This window comes from Athene noctua, chromosome 8 (assembly GCF_965140245.1).
Source record: "Athene noctua chromosome 8, bAthNoc1.hap1.1, whole genome shotgun sequence".
NCBI classification, from domain to species: Eukaryota; Metazoa; Chordata; class Aves; order Strigiformes; family Strigidae; genus Athene; species Athene noctua.
In genome coordinates, this window is record NC_134044.1 from 19,020,423 (window position 1) to 19,044,085 (window position 23,663).

The window sequence follows — 23,663 nt, forward strand, 5'->3', positions numbered from 1 at the left end:
AATCCCCTTGTGATGCAGATGTGGGTGGCTGCAGTGCTGCCCCATGCCCTGGTTGAGACTCTTTGAAATGAATCCTTCTCATGCAATCCAACTGAGAAAAAGAACAAATAGAATTTTTGTTAGGTTTCCTTCTGAGTGAATTTCATTCATGTGCTTTGCCAGTCTTCCCTGCTTTGTGGCTTTTTGCTCTTCTCTGTATAGGCATCAGGCAGAGGTAGCTGCCTGCATGTGGGGGAGAAAATAAACATCCAAGTCCTCTTGGCCTGATTATTTCTGACTCATCCATCTCCCAAGTGCTGTCTCAGGCCTGTGCTGGCTTCCTGAAGCCTTCAGATTAAGGTTTTCCCCACCCTTCCCTGATCTTCTATGAAGGCTAAGGAATGTGTGAAAGGATTACATGCTTTCGGGGACTGGCTTTACCTGTATATAACATAGAAACAGTCACAGTTCCTTCTCCCAGGTTATCCTGTTATTTCAAAGGTGATCTCTGATGCACTTAGCGGAGTGGACAGAGGATGCTTCTGCAGTCAAAGATAATACTTCCTTTTTCCTGCAAAACCAGGCAGGTGGGAAAGAAAAGTAAAATGGATCAGACTACAGGGTACTCTGCATGGGAAAGGTTTGCAAAGCTCAGTTTCTCAAATAAAACAACAGTGGAAGGTTCAGGAACCTTTCTCCTCTTTTAGTTCCTCATAATGAACTTCACCGGTGTGTTTTAGAAGAGACATGAATAAACCAGAAAAGAGTAGGAGACAGGGCACAGCTGTCTTCCTGAGAGTAAAAGTAAAGATTTGCTTGGCTTGTATCTGAAATTTATAGGATGGGAAATCCAGTATGGATTTAGTACTTCTGAAAGTTTCACATCCTTCTCAGGATCATTGTGCATACTCCCCTTTTGTCCAGATGAGCCTCAGAGGAGAAAATCCAAGAGACAGATGAGTGAATGCCCTTGGCGCTGGCTGTCCCAGCCCAAAGGCCTTTGTTCACCCCCATATATCGTTTTCCTAATGGGAGCCTGATCACAGCAGCCCTTTGTTTGCCAGATCTCTGCCTTTTGGCTGGAGCTGTGTATTCTCCAATGGACTTGTTCCACCCTGGACTCCTCTCAGTGAGAAGATGCTCTGAGCTGGAGCCATGTTTTCGTCTGTTCCTGTGTTGGGCATCGTGTGCTCTGCCTCTCCTTTCACCCTTCGATCTGCCATGAGAGTGCTACCCATGCTCCATCACAGCACTGTCGCAGCCTTAGGCCAGGGAAAGTCACCCCCTGGAAAAGCCAGTTTTGATGTTGGTGAATATCCCAGGGACCAGATTTTAAATCAGCATGGGTAAACTGAGTTGCAGACTGCCATGGAAACACCCTTTCTTTTATTTTGAAATTTGTGGTGTTTATTTTGAGGAGACCTTGTGGCTCAAAAGGAAGTACAAACAGGAAACCAGGTCCTGGATGGTCTTTGATGCAGCTATGATCAGTTAGGGAGGGAGCTGAGGAGCTGAGTGGGAGCGAGCAGCATAAAAATACTGCAGGAAACCCCTCTCCATCCTTTGAGCAGGCATGGCAGCTGGCTGGTCCCCAAGCGGGCAGCGGAAGGAAACCTCAGTGTTATATCTGTGCTGCGGTGTTTGCTTAAAACATGAGATATCTCCAAAGCAGACATGTCTAGTCGGTTAGCTGGAATCATCTCCATTTTTAAGGCTCCTGATGTCATGCAAGGAGATGCTTGCCGAATCTTTTTAGTGAAGATGAGTAATAAAAGTAACTAAGAACCATACTGATGGACTCCTGTCCATTATCCTCTCAATGTGCTTCTGTTTGAGGCAGAAATTTGATCCAGCATTTCATGAACAGAATGTTATTTTGTGAGGGATATCTGTTTCACGTGCAGTTGGCAATATAAACTATATCCTGTGCCCCTTTCTAAGGTGTCACCTCGGAGATACAACTGCAGAGGTTGTTGTCCAAGAGACAAGGTGCTAAATCCTCAACCAGGGTATGAGCATCACACAGTCTCTGTTCCTAGCAGAAGAAAGTAAGAGAAATGCATGTATTTATATTACCTGACATATGTACTCTTCATTGCAGTCCTTAATTTGCATCCTGATGGGGAATTAGCATTTGGAAATAGTTCCATCAACCTGTTCCTGGATGGGACTGGACTCTGTATAGCTGGGGAGACTCCTCTTCACCTTCCAGCACTGGGACTTCAGCCCTCAGACCTGTCCTTTGCAGTTGGCAGGAAACATCCAGATCCATCTTGTGTCACAGGTTCCTGGGGCATGCAAATTGAATCTGTAAATTCATAACTTTTTTGGCCCACCATGAGCTGGTAGCTTTACTCAGTGATTTTCAGCCTGTGGTCCTCTGACTGCTGTAACACTATGTAGATTAATATTATAGGCCCGTGAAATGTGGCTGACAAAAGCAGGAGTATAATTTCACCAGCATATGTGAAATTTTTAAAGATGTCTACATTTTGTTTTAAACTTTTTCAGGAATTTTCAAATTTAGAAAGGTCCAAAACCAATGCTGGGAGGCCTTTGGGTTCACTTCTTTGTGTTCACTTGCTTGCAAAGCTACAGCCATTCCCAACTCATCAGAGTTAAGGTGAGCCCCTGTGGGAACCTCAATCTTGTGCTTAATAGAGCCTCTTGATATGTTTTGGAGGTACCCTGAGGATTTTTGGCTTTGAAAGTTGCTATGCTAGCTGCAATTATTATGACAAAGAGTTGTTTCAGAGGTTACGAGCTTATCCAGGGCTGGCAAGGCTGCAACTCTCATGAGGGCAAAGTTGTGTTAAGAGTTAACACAGCTTTTATTCCAAATGTAAATGTGGTTACAAGAAATTATTATTTTTTCCATCTTTTTTGCCCATATGTAAAACATTTAAAAAAAAACAAAACACCACCAAAAAACCCGAACATGAGCAAACCACATATCTGGCATTCTCATGATGTCAGGAGATCTCCAAAAATCAACAGAGAATGCAGAACCCAATTCAGAAAATGTCTCTCTGTTGGTGTATAGCACCCGTAATAACTACGAGAAAAAAAGAGATCACTCGATGCCTGCACTTTGTCTATCAGACAGCTAAATCAGTGCATTTCAGAAAATTTTGAAGAGTGAAATTATCTTTGTCCTAAGCCATTCATTGCTAATTTATTCAAGACTGTGACAATGTCTGTCTTGAAGGATCTTAAGCAACAAGCAGAGAGATAAAGGACTGTTTTTGCACCTTTGCTTAGTTTTAAAACTTTTCAGTGTAACCCTTATCAGTTCCTGTCACTGGATGGAGGACTCACCCATGCTACGCCCTCAGTAAAAGATGTCATTTTTTGCAGAAGTAGTCCACAAATCTATCATGAAGTACCCGGTAGCAGAGTTTTGCTAGCAAAGGAAGCATGGAATGGTTGTGGGAATAGCTGTATTTTTAATGGAGCTCACAGTAGGATATTGCAGCAGTTGGAAACTTTTCAGGCATATATGTCTTAAGTGGGCCAGTCTGGTTTTGAGAGGATTTTATATTGGAGTCTGCTTTTGATTAACGGTCGTGCTCCTCGTTATTGTTTAATGATAGCAGTAGGGAGGTAAGCTTGCTGTTCAGATTTGTGAGTGTATATTTTAAAAGAGATCAGTTCCAATAAAGAAGGAAAATAGGGTTATTTATGTAACAGCTTCAGAAATGTGAACAAACTGTACTCCATTTAGATGACTCAGCATAATCTTGGAGTAAAAGATGGACCTGGACTGCACCTAGTTTCTACAGCCTTTGTAGAGCTGTTTCAGGGTAGCTTGAGGTTTTAAGCAAGTTCATTTCAGTTGATGGTCTTTTGTGATCGTTTCTGCACGTCCTCTAGCAAATTACTGCAGCCAGGAGCACACAACAGAGCCATTCTTGGTTTGTATGGATATCACAGACTTTTGCAGAAAACAGCCATACATCTTTTAAGCCTGAACATTTTCACCCAGGGTGTAAACGTTTGAAGATTTATTCTGATCTCATCATGTAGGAGCAAGCCAGGTGACCTGTGTCTCTCAGTGGCACCAGGAAAGTTTCCCACACTTGCCAAACCTCTTCTGGGAATTATCTGCAAGTGGTGTTTGTATTTCTGGTAATGTACACAACTGATGCAGTTGTGTTTGAAGGCTGCTGACTGGTGGGAACAGAAATTAAATTTGACAAATTTAAAGGCAGACAATTCCATTAGGTGAAATGTCAGGCTGTGATGGGAAAGGATGCAGCAGAAATGATTGAGGTGCATTTCTGAGGGGTTTCTTACCCGTGTGCAGGTTTCTTGATGCTGATTTCAAAGCAGTGCTTTGGGCTATACTGAGAGAGCTTCTGTACATCTTTTTGTGTGTATATTGATGACTAACATGGTTCTTGTTGTTTCATTCCTGTATGACTACAGTCTTTCACAATTTAATTCAAGTTTTAAGTATTTTAAATCTTTTTGGTGGAGGAATTATTGTACTGCAGAACAGAAGTATATTCTACAGACTGTTTGCCCTGTTTTTTGTGTCCCTGGTGACATTGGTTGTCTGCATTTTGGAGCGAGGTCATATATAGATACATTCACTGAATCTTCCCAGTGGTTGCCCGATGGCCCAAGCAAATGAGGCTTCTGCAGTGTGCAGCTCCCTGGTTTTTCCCTTCCCTTTAAATCTGTTAAAAAACCTCAAACACATTTCTATAAGTGTCATGAAAATGAGGTGTCAGCAAAGAAGAAAGCTTCTCTTAGTGATGAAAATCTGGGAAGAGTGCAGCAGGACCTTTCTCCATAGCAGACATCAGGCAATCCACTGTGCGCTGCAGTTTTCGGACACTGATCTGCAGAGAGTGAGGACTTACATCTCTGTTCAAGGAACCTATTTCACACATTTTGGTAAAACTAACCCATGTTTTCCCAAATGTTGGTAAAATTATCCCTTGTCTACTGCAGGCCTATGGACACTGGGGCTGTTTTTCTTAGACCTCATGGACACCTTAGTAGACATCCCCTAGTGCGTGAACTCCAGTATCTTGTGCTTGAAAAACACCTGTAGAGCCCTGGTAGCCCCAAGATATTATCTGCCATCTCAGGTGACTACCTGGTCTTCCTCTCCTTTCATCCTTTTTCTTCCTGATGTAGGTTGCAAACACTTTGGTTTGTTTCAATTTTGCAAAGTTGTGGGCACTTATATTTTGCCTTTTAAGACATAAGTATTCCTTCTTCTATTCAGCTTTATCCTTCTGACCACTTAAGGACTGTAGGGTGAAATTTGCTCTAGCAACACACAATACAGGACCTTTCAGCTAATCTGTTTGATTCCTGCAATGCAGAGTATAAGAAGAGTTTATAATTGGAGTCAAGCTGGGCTGACTTGCCTAAGATAAACACTGAAGAATGGACTAGCGTTGAATGAAAAGTTACATTATGAAATTACTGTGCTTGCTTCTTTGTAAGATGTTTAACATGAACAGACACTAGACTCAGAGAGAGAATGACAGAAACTCCACATTGATGTACAGGTCAAATATAAAATGACCATAAACTGCAATTTACTTAAATTTATTGCAGGAGTCAAATATGGGAAAAATAAAGAAGACCTACAAGGAGTGGGATTGTGCATAACATTTGGTCAGTTTTTCCTTTGGTATCAGACATAATTAGCTCATCTTTCCTGTTACCTGCTGATTAGTCTGGTGGATTTTTGTTGTGTCACTAGGAAAGTGAAAAAGACATATTGCAGTGATTAGAAACAGGTACATATACTTTATTTCTATTGAGGTTAATCTGTGCTTGCAGATTCTTTGAAATATGCAAAATACACTCAGGTCTGTGCCAAATCCAGATCCGTGCTGTGCCCCACAGTGTGCTCCCATGTAACACTGGGGAACTGCAGCATGTAGAGTTTATTTTACCTCTTCTTTTAAAGTAACATGGAGTTGTGTGCGGAAACACACATCACTTCCAATTTCCAAGTGCAGGGTTGAATGGAATCAGAAGGCTGCATTGCATCACCTTTCTCCCACTGAACATCTTGAAATCAGTGAGACTACTTGACAATGTAGGGCTCCCCTCAACTTAAGTGGAAATAGGGCAGCTTGCTCCAAACTGATGGTGGTTGAAAGGCAAATAGACTGAGCCTAATCGCCAGACAAGTGCAAGGTATTGGGATGGAGATTAAGAAAGTTTGGATTTGTTTGGAGAACTGTTTTGCCAATTATTAAGCCTAGCATAAAGGACACAGCCAGCATAAAGATGAACCAATAACCAAATTGTATTTGATACAGAAGGGTCAGTACATGGGTGAGTGCTGGGGGTACAAACAAGTCAGATTATACATAATCGACATCAATCCCACTGACCCCCACAACAACACCGCATGACCAACAATGGGTGGAATAAATGGTGAAATGCAGTCTCCTATAGAAGGGACGGGAGACAACCGAGTCAACAAGCCAAATACATAAGACCAAGGAAGCCACACGCTGAATCTCTACACAGCCTGTGTTTACAAAAGCCAGACCTGAGTGGAGCCCAGTCCCAGGGAGGCGGGAGGTCCTTCCCCAACAGGGAACTCTGCACAGGGCACCCACCTCACACACAGACACTGCCCCTCCTGCAAGGGGTCCCAGCTTTTATCCCTCAGTGGGACACCTGACCTTGGGTTACTTAATGTGGGACACCCGGGGCTCATTTACCCAATGGCTCTGTCTGCAAGGGCCGAACTCTGGAGGGAAGCTTAAAGGCAAACTCACCCCCCCTTTAGGAAGGGCTGTGGGAATCACCCATATGTCAACCTTAATTTGGGGCTTGGGGTTGAAACCCCAGCATTTCAAGCACTGATTGCTGGAACATAGTTTGTTAAAACATTTTTTGCATATATTTGAAAGCTACTTGTGAGAAGATTCGTTAAAAGCTTGGTTAAGCAAAAATGGGCAGGGTTTGTTATTAGTAATTCGTATTTATTGCACTGTTTTTTGTATCAAATATAGATATTTTATAAAGATTCCATCCTTATTCCAAAAGCTTTTTTTTTTAACAGTACACAAAGAAAGCTGTAGGGGGAAAAGACACAGGATTAAGACAAATTAAAAGGCAGATTGTCTATGAAGGACTGACCTAATGAAGACCGTGGCTGCAGAACATGCAAACAGATATGCAAAGACCAGTAGAATTACTCATAAAAGTGAGTTTACTTTCCTGCAGGGAGGAGAGATGCTCTGGGCAAAGTCGCCTTCTGGATCGTTTCAGTTCATAAATTCAGGACCTGGGACAATTCCCCAAAGATTTAGAGGCGCAGGGTTTTGTGTCCTGGTGGATCTCACAAATGTTTGTGGACACAGACTTAAAAACAATAGTGTCTGATTGTATGTTGAAGAAAAAACCCAAATGCCTTTAAGGGGCTTGGTAGTGGGAAGAAGATCCAGAAATTCCTGTACAAACAGATCTAACAGCACTTTGCCTAGGATTTCTGTTCACTAAAAAGGACCTCAGGGACCAGGAGAGTCTTTAGAGAAGAACCGCAAATGATAGGTGATGACTAGATAGAGCTAGAGAAAACAGGATTTTTCAGTACATTTACCAGATAAGAATCAGAAGATATGTGAGGAAGATAAACTTTAAGAGGGCACAGATAGCTAGGAATACATTCCCACATGGTTAACTTCAGTCATATGTTCTGTTGCATGCAGGCAGCAAAGAAGTTACCACTGTATATATTTTTTTATTATCAACTTTCTTAAATGGCAGGATCCCTCAGGATCACTGGGCTATTGTTTTAACTTTTAATTTATTGCAATGCAGAGGTTTCAGAACTCAGCTGAACAGGAAAAACATCTTCTTACAGTGCAATTCACTACAGTGTTTTTTTATTGTTGACTATTGTGCTAGCTACACAGAAAGAATAAAACCAGGTGCAGATGGAAATATTTTGGAAATCTTTCCAAAAATAAACAAAAAAGTTGGATGGCTAAAAGTGAAATCTCAGCAGCTGCCTTCTGTTCTCAAAGAAGTTGAAATGTCAAGGCTGTTCAGTGGAAGTACCGTGTGTGTGTTTGGCCTAGCACTAAATCCCAAGGTCTCTTTGAATGCCTGGGAATGCTCGCTCAGCCTTGGATTACTGTGTACAGTAGAGATATCACAAAAGGGACTGACCTAGCAGTAGAGAGAGGCTTGTCCCTCCCCACTCTAAACCTTCATTTCAGGAACAGGATAATATCCTACACCCAAAATGATTGTAATTCATCTTGAAAGATGCTGGGTGCCACTTCCCATCTCTTTAAATTCAAAGACTGCTGATTTCCTGATAGAGTTAGCCTCTTGAATGGGTCTTGGAATAGTGATAAAAACAAATCATAACATGAATGCCAGAAATTGTCTTTTTGCCTTCATCATGTTGGTTGGAAACCTCACTGTTAAGATACTGCTTGAGAGAGGTAAGTGCAGTCTGCCTCAGTAACTTCTCCCTACCAGCAGAGTGCTTTCTGAGCTGGGACTCTTGAGTTCACAGCAGCATAGTCATTGCCTCAGTGTCCTGCTTGACATCTTGTCCTGGTGAAGGGTTGAAGGTCCATCTGCCAAGTGCTTGGGATAGAATCTGAGTCACAAAGATTCATGTTGGGTCTAGGTCATAAGTAGTCATCTAGAGATTCTCCCAGAGATGACCATATAGCAAGTACTGGCATTCAGTGGATCAATCTGATGTATTTGAGGTTTGGAACTTCTCTTCACTTTGCTCATTACACTTGAATCTTGCAGGGAACTCAATACAATTTATAAAACCTTTAAGTGGAACTTGCTATTTTGGCACCTCACAAAGTCTGCTATGCACTTATGCAGGCACAGAGGAAAACAGCTTACCCGTGACCTTCTGCAGGTAAACAGGTACCAGTATAGGAATGTGGAGAAAACCTGCACGAGCAGAAGGTGAAACATGGGCATTGCTGCCTAAGGAACCGTTGTGTCTCAGTATATCAATGCAGTGCATGTTTGATATATCAAAGAAATGGCACGTTCTCTTCATTTTCCATCATTATACTGTCTGCCCCCCCACTGTCCTGTGCTCTGGCCTGACTTTTACTATTAAAATACTTGTGTCCTGCTTCCATCAATATTTTCCTGCTTGTATCTTGCTCAGCAGTGTGAACAAATCTTTATGCAGTGTGCTTATTCTGTTGGATATCATTCCCTGTGTCCTTCAGTCTGCAGTTAAATGTTTTATCTTGTACATGCTGTGTAAATTCTGTCCTGAGTATTTAGTGTTTTTTCCCTCAGGACAATTCCCTCCTTGTGTAAGTATCCAGCTTAATGGTGCAGTGGTACCATTTGCATAGAAGACATCTTTCATGCTCCTCCAGAGTTACTGCATCAGGTTTTAAGGTAGTTTTCAGGAATGGTGTAGGCAGTAGGTGTGTTCTGGATGGCAGCATCTCCTGTCACAAGGTGATGAAGAGCTGACATGCGTTCATTGGCAACCCACAGGACGGGACACTCTTGTGTTACGTTTCTCTGCCTCAATAACGTGATTATGATCTGAGGTCTGGAGACATGACTTTTGATTGATCACCAGCTTAGATGGGAGCTGGAAGTTGGGAGAACACCATCAACATGACAATCTACCCCATGTTCCCATGGGGAGGATCAGCCGTACTGCTCTTCCAAGAGCCTGGGATTGCCTCATGCTACCCAGAGCCATCTCTGAGGATATCCTTCAGAGCTGGGGAGCACCTTCCTTGTGGGGGCTTTAAATGCTAACCTTAGCCAAAGTATTTGAAACAGTGCTTAACTGATTTGGCTTGTGCTGGTTTGTGGATGAAACTCAGGACTCTGTAATGCACGGCGTGTGAAGTGCCACATTATGGAGGTGTCCTGGCTCTGTCTGAGATATAAAAGGTAGCTTTTAAATTCTATTAAGTGGTTTTAGGACATTGCTGAATTTATTAGCTGCTGCAGACAAAAACTGTATGCAATTCACATGGAAGACCTGCCTCAGCATTTAATTTAGTAATAGATAAAGTCTCCTCAGAATTCTGAAACTATTTAAAGAATTGTTGATGGTTCATGGAAAACTCTGGAAAATATTCTGCTTAGGAAATGTTCCCTTTCTAGTATGTTTTTCAGCTTTTCAACTTCACTTGTCCTTCACTGCACTTAATGAACACATGAGTTTTGTTTTGTACCTTATCTGGAGCCAATCCCAAATTGTTTTGTAAAATTGTAGTTATCTCCATAATGTTCAGTTGATGCCAGAGACAAAATGGCCAAAGGTCAGGGTAGTTGAGTAAAACAGTGCCTTAAAAGTCACTACAAAGCAAGTAGGAGTTATTCTTTATTTTGGAGTCATTGATGTCCCACATTGACCTTTTAACATAAAGAAGAAGAAAAGAAAATAACAAAAAACCTGTTATGCTTTATTTTTATGAAATGCTCTGAGTATTTCCTTTTTCTCTCAGGACCACTGAAAGCATCACTTAGCAACATCACCATTCCTATCAGTGGTTTCTCAGATACGTCCAGAAATCCAGACAGTGCCAAGACTTTCAATATGGGAATAATTAACATCTGAAGATGTTTGTATTTTTAGTCTTTTCTTCTGTCACCTCACCCTCTTTCTCACTTTGGAATATCTAGGGCCAGTCTCTGTTCTGCTAACAATGAGGATTCAGTCCATCTCACAGCTCCTGAGTTTGTGTGGTTAAATGAGAAGAGTTGCAACTTTTAATGTCTTTACATCAGTCCAGGTCCTGAAGGAAGGGATATAAATGTGATCTGTAAAGGCTAAAGAGTTAAAAGGTTGAAAGGAAGCAATGGTTTTAACTGTGATTTAAGAAGCAAAGCAAAAGCCCAGGCCCACCCAGCCCTTTTGCTGTCTGATGTCAGCTCCCTCTCTCCTTGTCCTGTGGAAGTTGGGGTGCTACAAACCCAGAAAAAAGGTGACTAAGTTCAAAGAAGAGTTCAAATATCTTGAAACTTTTGTCAGGCTGTTCCAGATGGTCTTAAAGTCTCTCTGTGGCTGGTGGGTGCAGTGGGCTGTTTCTGTGGGACATTTTTCATGCAAACCAGTGGCAGAGAGGCTTTGATGGGGACATTTCTTAGAGACAGTGCCTGGTAGTACATAGTATTATGTGGATCATTACTATTTAAAGATACTTGGTGTTTGTTTGGGCAGACAGTTTTCCTCTTCTGAAGTTGTTGCAACATTTACTAAAGTCATATTTGTGCTTGAATGGAAAAGTTGCTGCTCAGTGCCTCAGGGACTTGTCCCAATCTCTTGAGATACAGGATTCTGAGTCCTTTTGCCAGAGTCTCTTTGTGAGGTTATGTCAAGGAAGAGACCTGTAGAAAAGGAAAAAGCTACTACTTGCTTAAAAAAAGAAAAAAAAAAAGTGTAATTAGTTGCATTTCAGTTGGCTATTAAAAAACTTGGTTTCCTGGTAAACAAGTTAATGGATTTATGCTCAGTGGCACTGGCTTTCAAAAAGCAAAATGGCCCTAGGGCACACTAGTAAAATTTAAGCACTTTCCTTGTTATTTTAAAATAAGTAAAATAAAACACACTGTCTGATTTTCTGAACAATAGCTTGGCTTCCTGCAGTGGAAAAGTAACCTCAACTGAGAATTAAAGCCACCCACCTTTGTCTTCAGGCTCCAGAGCAGGCAAATAACTTGCTCTTTCCATGGTTCCACTTTTATTTTTATATTAAACTCTTCTCCTCCCCTTCTCCATTTTGTTCTTTTTTTGCTTTCCCACTTGCTCTTTTCTCCCACTCAGTCATTCTCTTTCTCTCTTTTCTTCTCTCTCTAACCCGAGAGGAATACTTCTGTAACACTCGGGCTGTGGATGTACATACGCATGCCAAAGAGAAACAGAAATGTTTGGGCTTGGATCAGGTCCTTTATTTGAAGACATATGTTAAAGATCTGTGATGGCATCTATCTACTTCCAGCAGCTTCCCCAAGTCTCAGTGCCATTTTGTGCCTTGATGAAACTTGTATTTGTTTCGTGTCCACCCCTGTTACTGTCTGCAGCCCTCTGGCTGTCCTTTCTGTAACTGAGACCCCTCATTGTGTGTTTAGAGTCGTTTGCCCACGATCATGTGTGGGAACCTCAGCCTTGATGAAAACCCATGCTCTGCTGTAGCACTACTAATAGTAACAAAATGTGCATGTAGGTTAAAGGCCTCATTTCTTCCTTTTTATGCATGCAAGTTTTTCATACTTTTGTAAGGTGCTAAATATTGCTTTGCAGATAAGAGCAGCAGCATAGTACCCACAGGGCAGGGGAATGGGAAAGAGCTGTAATTATTTGCTGCAAGCGTTTGGTCCAGCCAGGGAAGAACCAACTACCTTGAACTACTGGCAACAGGTAGGTAGTTGGCTGTTTTCTGGCTAGAGCAAACACTTTGCAGTCTGCTTTGAACTCTTCTGTATCTCCCTGAGGGGTGAAGACAGTGTGAGAAATAGTGGTTAATACACAAAACCTTAGTATTAGATTTTAAGTTGACTTAACACTCCTGCTAGTGTTTGTCTTCTCTCCTGAGAACGATGATGCTTGAAGGTGAGATGGAAATAAAGGGAAGCATGTATGCATGCTAGAGAATTGCCCTCAGCTGTTTTATCCTTGAAGAGTTGCATTTTAAGTTGGATGGTCCTAAAGTTCACATATGCTAAGGTATGAAGTGAACTTGCTTGGTCTGTCTCTCTACATTTGTGCTAGGACTGACTTGAGTTGCTGAAGACAGAGAAGATGGATTTGCTGCCAGTGTGTTACCTTGCATACTGTTCAGATGCATTCAATCAACTTTCTAATTCCTGGGGCAAATACTTGATACGACATGCTGGGTTGGCAGTTTTTGTGAAGCACTTAGAGGCTGAAAGGGCCTTTTCCTTCTCTTCCAGCTCTTTCTTGCTAATCCTTTTTTGTTTATAGTTTTCCTCAATAAAGAAGGAAAAAAGTTATTTGAAATGTTTTGTCTTAGGGGATGAGATCATCAGTGAAAAAATGGAAAAAAAAAAGAACAGCTTGTTCTTTGTTCTTCTGTGAGGTGCCACCACTCTCCTTTGATTTTAGCATCATATCAGTGTTATACACACAAGGTTTTGGCGTGGGTTCAGACAAACCAGATACTCAGATCAAGGAGGCAAACCCTCTCCAGAACTGGTGCTAGTGCAGCATTGTGCTTGGGGGAGAGCTGCCTTTCATAGCTCTATCACTTGGGAACCTTTGAGAGGGGATCCAGGCTTCTAGAAAGTTGGAGAAATACAGGTCCATTATATTCTGCCGTTCTAGTAGCCTACGCGAGGGTAAATGAAAAGAGAAACTGTCTTCTCTGTGTGCAGTGCTGCAAGGGCATTTGAACTGTGTTGTTTGCAGTAAGGTGACAACAAGTCCTGTCCCTCTTGCACAGAGTGTTGGCCCAAGAGGAGCTTTGGCGGCTGAGTGCCCAGGCCTTTCCCTATTTCCACTTGCAGACCTCGGGAGGAGAGCTCCTCTTTGCAAAGGGCCTCATTATCGGGTTTTGCAATGCCATAGTGTAATTTCAAAAAATACTCCGGTTTCCCATCCATTTCTGTTGCTACGTCTCTGTAGTTGCAGAGGGGAGCTAATAGAGTACAGCTGGTTAATAAAACATGCATTGCTTGATTCTCAGCTGCATTCCCTGTTGCTGATCGTCTCCCACATAGCAACTTTGTAGTGGTAGAGTTTGAATGGGATAACAGTTTTGCACCCACTTTTAGATGAAATGATTTTAAATGGAAAAATCCCAGAGATCCTGAGTGAAAGAAACCATCCAAGTGCCTTCAGCATTTTTCATTGCAATAGATGCTCCCTTCAGCTCTTGCTTTAATATCAGCATATGAAGCATCTGGCTTAATCTCTTGTACGTTCTTATGTAAATGTTTTGTTTGTTTGTTTGTTTGTTTTTTTAATCCTTAAACTGGTAGTATATACCTATCTTTAGGGGTTGTTGTACAGCTTTTAGCTTCACTGTAGGAGAATTTTAAATCTGGGGTGAAGCAAGTCTGTGGTTTGTAAAGTACTTGTTTCTGTTAAGAAATTTAGGGTATCAAGTCTATCATGATGGAGAGCTATATGCCAAGATTTGAAGCCTCTATTTGCTGGAAGAGTAGATTTCTTTATCAAAATGAAGGTGGAGTAGACCATGTGTAAGCAGCCTGTGGTGTGTGGTCCATGTGGTGTCCACCTTTTCCCCCTTTGCTCTCTCTGACAACACTTTTTCAATAAATGAGTGCCAGTTTAACTCTTTTCCTTTCATTCAGGTCACATTTTCTTTTTTCCTTGGGAAATAACACAAGACTTGCAATGTTAAATGTTCCTTTTGTGACTTTGTCATAAAAATTAATGAGACTAGGAAAACTACTTGTGGACCTGGAAGAGAATCCTTGTGAATAGTATTTCTCTATCCACAAAGCTCCTCCATTTTAATTAGCAAATAAACCAGGAGAGAACAGTAGGCAGGTATTTATGTGCAGGTATAGGCTTTTATTTTGTCCAACACATTCAAAAGCAGTGATTTGAGAGAAATCAGATTGGTTGATTGCTGTGCTGTGTCTTCAAGTTCTCTTGGTCTGAATTTGTTGGGGTTGAGGGAGATAGGGTGATTCATACTTGAGCAAGGCAAACCCAAGAGCTGCCAGTTTGCATTATGTCAATGTATGTAAGAAAATATTTAGATAGAATTTCCATTAAAAGTTCAAAAGCAGGGGGCTCATGCTGACCCCAGCTTTTAGAAGCTCTGGTGGGAAACCTGAATGAAATTTAACTCCACTCAATGTGTTTTAGTTGGCTGACTTCATGTTTTATTATCTCATGCAATGAGATCTTTCTTGGTTTGTCGATTTTCTACTGAGGACAAAAAGTTCATGTATGTAACAGTGCACATATTGAATTAAAGTACGATTAAAGGCATGATGTAATGACCCCCTCTCCTTTTCCTTTAGTCAATATTTGCCTGCAGGGTCAATACATTACAATATTGACTTCAAAGTATTCAATATTTTTTTACTTTCTGAGTGTGTTGGCTTTGAGTGCATGTAATATTAAACTTGTTGGTTGAACTGTTGGTCTAAGACTTACTGTCTAAGTAGTTTCAGGCTTGGATGCCTAATCCATGTAGAGCAGCTTTCAAGGCATGTGATAATATCACAACACAGCTGTAGGCAGCTTTCTGAGGTGAACCATTTAATCTGCAGTCTTTTCTCCCAGCTTCCTAATGAGTGGTGGAATTTGTCCCTTGGTGTGCGATGGGATTATTGCCCTCTATCCCTGCTGCCATCATATTTACTCTCTGCAGGACCCTCCAGTGACTGTAGGTTATGTGGACAAATCTAAACCCCAGAGCTCCCATCTTCCATGTGCATTTCTGCTGCCTTTACATCTGTGCTCTGTCGAGTGTACAAAAGCAGCTCAAAAAGCAAGATAATGCTCTATGTACTCAAAGTGCTGTGTGAACATGGCTTAATAAAGTTGAAATCGTTATGAATTCACACAGTCGCACAGGGCAGGTTGGTGCTCACCTATCTGAACTCCCAGCTGGAGGCATGGTGGGCTGGGTGACTCTCCTGATACATGCTTGAACCTTCTCACACTTCCTCTTCACCTGTATACATTTCCATTCTCACTGTGCTGAAATCTAGCACCAGTACCCATCAGAAGGGCACACAGGCAGATGTACTGCATAATGATGGCAGCTATGAACCATTTATCCTTCAAAAATGTGACACTCTGGAGAAGGGCTTTGATAATATTCTTTGCAAGGTGTATAAACAAACAGGATTGTCACCAGCTTGGTATCTTATTATGCTGTCTTTTTAAAAAAAATAAGGAAAGAAAAAATATTTATAGATACCAAGAAGTTAGTGAATTCCTCTAAAGAACCAAATGTTATAATTAGGAACCCGCTGCACTTAGAACTATTCTACAAATAAGCACCTCAAATCTAGCCAAGTCCTTCCAGAAAAAACAAAGGTCAACAGGCTTCTTTGAGGATTAGCAAACCAGAATTTCTTGGACCAAGCTACTAATTACTTCCAAAGCTGAGGATGATCACTACTTCCAAATCTGAATTATTGCGGAAACCTCATGATAAACCTCAGTAGTATTCCTTTCTAGCCTAACTTTTGAATCGGGATACTTCTAGACTGGACTCTAATTAAAGGATAAAAGCCTAATCTGAAGGGAAGGCAGGATAACAGTAGGAATATTCTGCTTGTGGAAAGCTGCACTTCTGCATATCCTGATCCAAAGTCACTTAAGGCTTCCCACGTGACCAGCAGCAATCTGGGCTCAAACAGGGTGAGGTGGAAGCAGGTGCAGCTCTGAGAACCCAAAAGCCCGTGTGACTGGCTGCTCCATACCTGGGAAATGGTGCCCTGCGTTGCCTGTGTGCTTGTAAGGTGGGGTCCCCTATTGTTTACTGTTGTTTGACAGCAAAGGAATGAGGACTGGGCTCACTATTACAAGCTCCTACTTGGAAAGACTTATCCACATGGTTTTTAAGGGTTTTCACATATCCACTGCTGCGCTTGAGGATTCACTCAAATGTGTATTCACTCATATGTTGTGGTCCCGAGACACCACAGTTCTCATCTCAGATGGAAGAGGTGGAAAGAAGTATCATTTTTGTGAGATCTAAGCATAAAGCAAAAAGATTATGGTAGCACTGGGTGAGGGGGAGAGGGGTCAGCAGTTAATTTCTACTTGCAGCCTACTGACTTCCTTGTGCAATTTCAGGGAACTTCGAAGTGGGTGTTCACATCGCAGATGTGAGCTACTTTGTACTGGAAGAAACGGCACTGGATAAAATAGCGAGTGAAAGAGCAACTAGTGTCTATCTAGTGCAGAAGGTAAGGACAACTTTTGCTTTTTTCATCTGACAACTGTATCTTCTGTTTACCATGACTTAATTTTAAAGGTTCATTTTCAGATGCCCACTATCAAAATCTGGCTATTATTGCAGTAAATCTACAAAAATGAGTAAACTGGTGCAGACATATGCTAACATAGCTGCTGACTACCTTTGAGCTTATGGAGAGAGCACAGCGTGAAGCAGCAGTTTGTGATTCTGTGTTTGTGGACAGAGACTTGCGTGTGCCAGGGCTTGCCAGCTCAGGAGAAGCTCCATGTGAACAGAACTCTGCTGATCTCGAGCTAGTTCAGGGTCCTAAGCTCCACAGGTATGTTTGCACTGTGCTGACTTGAGCTAAGCCTGACAGACCCAAGCTGGCTCATCTGCTTTGCTGTTGGGAGCTTGAAATTTGCAGATGTGATGGTGGAGGTGAAGAGCTTTGTCTCTGTCTTCAGTGCAGTAGTACTAGCTAATCTCTCCTAGAAGTGGATGCATAGCAGAGTAGGGTGCAAAACACCTTGTGCAATCTCACATCTTGAGGTACAACAGAAGGTTCACACTCTTCTTCTATCTGGGTATCCTACATACTGGAGAAATGGTGTTCTTTCATCATGCAGTGAAAAAATATTTGAAATTGTACAGATTTTAGTATAACAGACTCAAATGTTAAATTCAAGTTTAAAGCTGACTTCTAAACTTTAAAAATTAACAGGTTCAAGTTTTAACATTATTGGAAAAGAAACATCCAGGTTTTGTCTGTGGCTGTCTCATTTTCAGTTGAATATGCAGAAATACTTCCTAGCTCATCAGATACTGCCGGCACCATGCGTGCTAATCTTGGCTGTTAGCATCCTGTGTTGGCTTGAGGCGTCAGCTGCATGAAGAGGAGTGTTGAGGCAGTCTCATAAGAGCAGATATATCTTTGTGCCTCTCCCCACGCTCCCATTCAGTCAGGCTGAAGTCCTTGTCTCCCTCCACAGCCCTTTCCGGTATGACAGGGCATCTTTTGTAAAATAAATAAACAGATCCTACTTGCTACTTAGGATTAGGAGTGATTCTTCCCCTCCCTTCCTGAATGTTCCCAGAGTTGCTGTCTGGGGAGGGTCTTGTAGTGATGCTTGTTCTAATAGCTTACTGTGTTCTCTCCACACTTTCCAGATTATAAAATGATTTATTTTAAACTATTGAAATCAAATTAATGATTTGACATAAAGCTGTTAACCTTTAGTAGCTGTTCGTAACTTTCCTTGGGTAGAAATAGTAAGGCCCAGCTTCAGGGGGTCTCAGTGAGTCTGGTGGATTTTCGGTCTCTGGGTATGGGTTGTGTGGAATAGTCATGACAGCAGTGCAGAAGTGCCCAAGCTGGGTTGGTGGTGGTGTGAGCAACAGCACAGAGGTGTTGCAGTGTGGGACCAAGGAGTGGCCACACCGGGAAACACCAGTTACCAGTGGCTTGATGTTCTCTGGGAGTGGGAAGCAACGCGTATCTCATGGAAACAGCAGTTCTGGCACCAGAGTCTTCCCAGTCCTACAGCCTCTCCAGTGACAAGCCCTTGGCTTCTGCGATGCTCTGCTTCCCCCTCTGATGGATGACTCAATGGCCATGGCTCACCATGGGAGATGTGGGCTGGCCTACGGGGGATGTCACTGCAGGGCAGCAAAACTGTAGTCCAGGAAGATGTTGTGGCAGTATTTCCAAGTCAAAATACTGTGGTTTGAAGACATGTGATTTTTTTAAAGGGAGAAGGAAAATTTTTATATAGAAAGGAGACATTTTTCATTAAAATCCAGTTGAATTCAAAATCTAATTGAATTTTCTTTCAAAATGCTTTTTTCCCCCAGCACTACCAGTCAGTCATGTGCAATGCCAACATAAGTTATCTGTTGTCCATAATCTTCAATTGCTCTTCAACTACCTTGGCCCAGCAGTCAGGATTAGTGTTTTACCCACACTTCTGCCCTACAGAAAATACATTTTAAGAGTGCAAACTAAGTTAGATGATGGAATGGTCAATATTTTAATTGAAAGAGATGAAAAGGATAGAGGGGATGGGCAAAGGAAAGCAGCCAGGCTGTCTGAAACAAGATGGTAGCATGACTCTTGTAGAAAATATGCTTTCCTTTGATGGAACTGTTTCCTAAGACAGCTGTGATTCTGCTAGCGGTTAGCACCATCCTAATCCTCCCAAAGAAGTTAAATAAAGCCACATATTTAATTTTCCTGAACCATGTATCCAAAAGGGGAGTTATTGTGTAATTGCTAGCAGTCTATTTAATAAAAGTCAAAAGTTTTTGAAATAAGAGTGTATCGGGTTTTAAGAAGCAAGAAAACCTAAACAGTTTCCTCTTTTTTGGCACATATTATAGTGTTATTTTAGGTGTGAAGCAGCTTGAGTGAGAGGTCAGACATAAATCCCTATAATATTTTATTGGTCCTATTTTATACTGGAGATCAAAGATCGGAACTGTAAGCCTATCTTCATGTTGAGTCCAAGGGCTTCAAGACATTCACTTTTGACACCAGCAGGTTGTCAGAGTGTTGATATTTTGATAATCTCAGGCAGAGTAACAAAGAGTTGCTCAAAATCTGAATTCATGGAAGTGTTGATACAAGTCTTGAGCAGAAATCTTGGCTCATAAACAAATTGCCTATTTCCTTTGAGTGTCTTTTAGTGTGTAAGCAAGAGGCTTGCTGAGCCCACCCGATTGTTGGACCTCGACATCCTCCTCCCAGCTCCGGGGAGAGCAGCTGATGGAAACTCTTGGTTAATAATCGGACCGGCAGTGGGAGAAGGGGTCACCCCAGAGTCAGCAGTGGTTGTAACCAACTGAACCAAGCCTGAGCAGGCAGCCAAAGCAGGACACCAGCAGAACCGGGTTGTTTGAAGGGAGCAAAGCTGTCCATGTGACTTTGTGAAAATAAGGGGGTTTTCTTAACTAGAGTTTGTTCCCTTTCCCCTTTGGTTGACTGACTTTGCCCTTCTGTTCCTTGAAAAGCTGCTACAGTGTGTCCATTGATGAGAGCTGCCCTGGCTAACCCGCTCTGAACCTGGCTGGTGAGTCAGTCCTGGCTGCAGCAGATGTTTCTGATTTTAAAGGGAACCGGGAGTTTTATCATCCCAGTATGTGTGTGCTCCCTCCCGCTGCCCGGCTCCCTAGGAATGAGTCCGAGGCTGGAAATTCACATTTGGTTTTTGGAAACACTTTATTAGCTGAAGAGGCAAAACAAAACAAAACCAAGGGCTCTCACAAGCAGGAGGTTAGATCTTCCTGTGTCCAAAGCGAATCCACCATGCAGAGGAGCCAGCTGCTAAGCAGTGAGGCCAGCCATGGTTACAGCTCCACGTGTTTTATAACACTGGGACAGTGATGTGTAGAAAACCCCCCAGCCCTGGCAGTGCCTTCTCTCTCCTATTTTGGTTTTCCCCTTGCTGCCCATCGCTTTGGTGCGCTGGGACATGTGGCTGCCTGCGGGGAGAACCAGTAGTGTGGAGGGGGGCTGTCAGGCAGCGCTGGAGCACCCAGTCTCAAGCTGCATGTGGCAGCACTGGAGATTTCGCATTTGGGACTTGGAAATAGGGAAAGATAAATCCTCTGTGATTTGATTTGAAATGCAGACAGGCAGCTGCGATCATTGTGAATATCAGCCTTTCACTCAAAGAAGTGCCCTTTGCAGGATCTCTTGGGCCCTGCTGGACTTGTGGGGAGAGATGATGTCTTTTATTAGTCTGACTGATAGAGGGGGATGAAAAGCAGACAAGGTCCCACCACCCAAGCCTATCTTCAGCCTTGGTTTCTATGTTACATTCATTAGAAAGGTTTTCCTAGGGGCTCTAAGTCCTTCTTTGCATTGTGAAAGTTTTTTCCCTGGCCCTGCTGGATCTCTCTAACTACATTTCTAGATGAAACTACACCTTTATACACTCCCCTGTTCCAGCTTTATGATCCCTGTATAAGACAGGTGACTACTTCCACCTGCAGTAAAATCAAGCTGAATGATGTGATCCCCAACATGGGCATATCCTGAGCGATTTGCTAAGGAAACCACTTCACACTGGAGGTGATATCCCTCGGCAGTGTTTCAGTTAGTTGGATTTCTGCGTGCTGTGGCACTCTGCAGGGCAGCTGGCAGACACTGCTGTCTCTTGGCAGACAGTCACTGGAAGGGCAAAGCATTTAAAAGATGCCAGGCAACCTCAGGATTATTTGAGGTGATGCTATGCAACCCTGATATTTTGAAAGTCTGGGCATTAAAGATGTACTTAGGGAAATCTCCTCTCATCCTGCATCTCCTTCAGAAAGAGGCGGAGATAATGCTATTGCAAAAGTTCCTTCTGGGCAGCCCCTGGGATAACTCCTGGAACATCTGACTCTCCAAGTGTGACACAATTGAGACATCTTTATATGTTAAATGCTGGGCTTGCAACTACTAAGAATCCTTTCAGCCTGTGACTATATTATGTTAAGGAAAAAAGAAATGTGTATTTATGACTTAAATTTCTGTGCTTTGTGACAGTTGGTTTATTCTCCATGTAGCATCTGAAGAGGAATCGTGATGTTAAAGCAGAGGGATGCAGTTAGCCAAGACTGTCATGATGTTGTAAACAGATTTCTTATTTTAATTCAGTACGGTAGATAAAATTGAAATACCTTCAATGCAAGGTCACATTGTCCTATGTTATGTATTTGCTGAGCGCAGGAAAGGGTTGATTCAATTCTTGCTCTCCTGTGAGGCTTCCTCCATGGCATGGGTTAAGTTACTTTGTGTAAAGTTTCTGTCCTGTAAAACAAGGGTAATTCGGGTTGATGCTTCCCTATTTAACAGTAGGTTTGTTACAGCTAATTGCTTGGTGACTGTTTAGTGCTGTAATTATGATCTGAGTTAAAGCTTTGCTTGTGTTTCACATCATTGAAAGCCCTTCCATAGAATTATAGCCTCTTGAATCGGATATTAATCCTGCTCAAGTACACTTGAAACAAGCATCCTGTTGTTTTGTTCAGGCTATTCTTCGTGGATGGGCTTTCATGTTTCGTGTAGGCATTCTTCTAGCAGACTGTTACTGCTGCAGGAGATGTGAAGGGAAAGAGGATGTGCTAAGGCACAGAAATATTCAATAGGTACAGACCATTATCAGATAATCAATCTCGGGGTGGGGAGAGAGAGAAAAGCTAGGAACTGCAGCTTTTCATTTGGGTGGAAAAGGGCATGGGATCTTTTATTAAATTACTAGCACTTTGTTCTCTGTGACCTGAACTTCAGGGTCTCATGGTGGCCATGGGTGATCTCAGGCAGGCAGGGATTTCCGATAGTCTATAAAGCTATTTTCTCTCCTTTCTGGTATGGGTTGGCACCGCTCATGCTAAATTTATAACCTTGTGATGTGGGTCCTTCCAGGCAGCATGGCAGAGCTCACGTACTGGATCTGTGAGTTATGAATGTACCAGTATTGTTAACATACTGTTCACAACTGGAATAACAGAGTTGACGGCCTTTGTGTTGCGGGAAACAGCTTATCATAATCTATGCCCTTGTGACCTTCCAGCTGAACCAGTGCTGCTGATTCATGTTGCAAGTGACTCCTTGACAGTCACAGACTGTACAGTTAACCTTTTGGCATTAATATGCACTGCAATTAGAATGGATTTATAGCCATTGTCTGGTGCCAAACCACAAATGTGATTAAATATTTTAAGAGTCTTTCCTTCAAAGCAAAAGGTAAATATGAAGTGTGTGCACTTGAGGAGAAAATGGACACCTGAGACTTATTTTCTTACTGTTTTGAGGAACAGTTGTTCCCCTGGCATCCAGGTAGAAAAAGTTATCTCTGAAATCACCAAATAGGTGTCACAGAGTTTGAAAGAGCTGGGGTTTGCATGCTAGTCAGCTTCATGCTGGTCCTATACTTACAGGGTGGCACACAGAGCAATCAAACCATGAACTAAATTAAATAGCTAAAATACTTTATGGCAGCCAGGTAGAGCATTTCTCTCTTTTTCTAGCCCACATTGCCACTCAAAATAAACAAGAGAAATAATGTGGTTATTTTTTGAGAGCAGTTACTTCTTCACAAAGGTAAATAATGAGAAGGGAAATACGAATGTGAAACTCTAGTTTTTGCTTCATTAAACAGCAGCTAAATGTTTTCTTTACTGCAGACTTCACCTGGGAAATAACTCAGGGATGGTAGAAACACTTGGAGCTGCTCAGGTTTGCTCTAGTGTGAATATGTTCCAAAGATTTTGCTTTGTTGCTGCAGCAGGTGAGTGGTTTGGTAATGCAGTGTTCAGCAGCAGAATTATTGATTAGTTGTAAGGAATTAGGACACAGCTTAAAAAATCCCAGCCAGAAATTTCTGTTGGCTGACATTTTGTTCAGAGTTGAGTATAGTAAAATGATAATTGTTCTCTCACTTTGTTTGCAAACACCAGTCATAAAACAGGTGCTTTTGTTTATCTCACCAACATCTACATGTTTCTGCATGGCTCAATCTTTATTAAAGCCACACACCACTTCTGTGATGCATGGGAGGTTTCATTTATGGTTTGTGGGAAGCAGACTTGCATTACTTGCCTGGTTACACAGTATATGGGGGCAAAACAAGAAACACAGTTCTCAAATCCAAGCTCTTCAGTTCCTGACTGCCAGCATGATGTTTCTTCAGCATCAAGTTTCTTGATGTGCTGAGCCTTCCTCATTCTTACCAGGGCCAAAATGGCAGTGGGAAAGAAGTGGAAAACAGAGCAAACTGTGACCTTAAAAGCTGCAGAGTAAAGTGTTTGCATAACCAAGGATGCAGGATGCTTCAGGAT

The 23,663-nt window shown here is 42.1% G+C and overlaps 1 protein-coding gene across 3 annotated transcripts in view; it reads left to right on the forward strand.

Moving 5' to 3' along the window:
• Nucleotides 1–23,663, forward strand: part of DIS3L2 (DIS3 like 3'-5' exoribonuclease 2) — a 193,938-nt gene that overhangs the window by 98,332 nt on the left and 71,943 nt on the right. For all 3 annotated transcript variants that reach the window (XR_012634103.1, XM_074912793.1, XM_074912794.1), the window contains one exon: nt 16,739–16,851. Coding sequence is in view for 2 of the 3 variants with exons in the window: in XM_074912793.1 (XP_074768894.1) it covers nt 16,739–16,851 (113 nt within the window). In the remaining variant the exon portion in view is untranslated. The remainder of the gene's footprint in view (nt 1–16,738; nt 16,852–23,663) is intronic.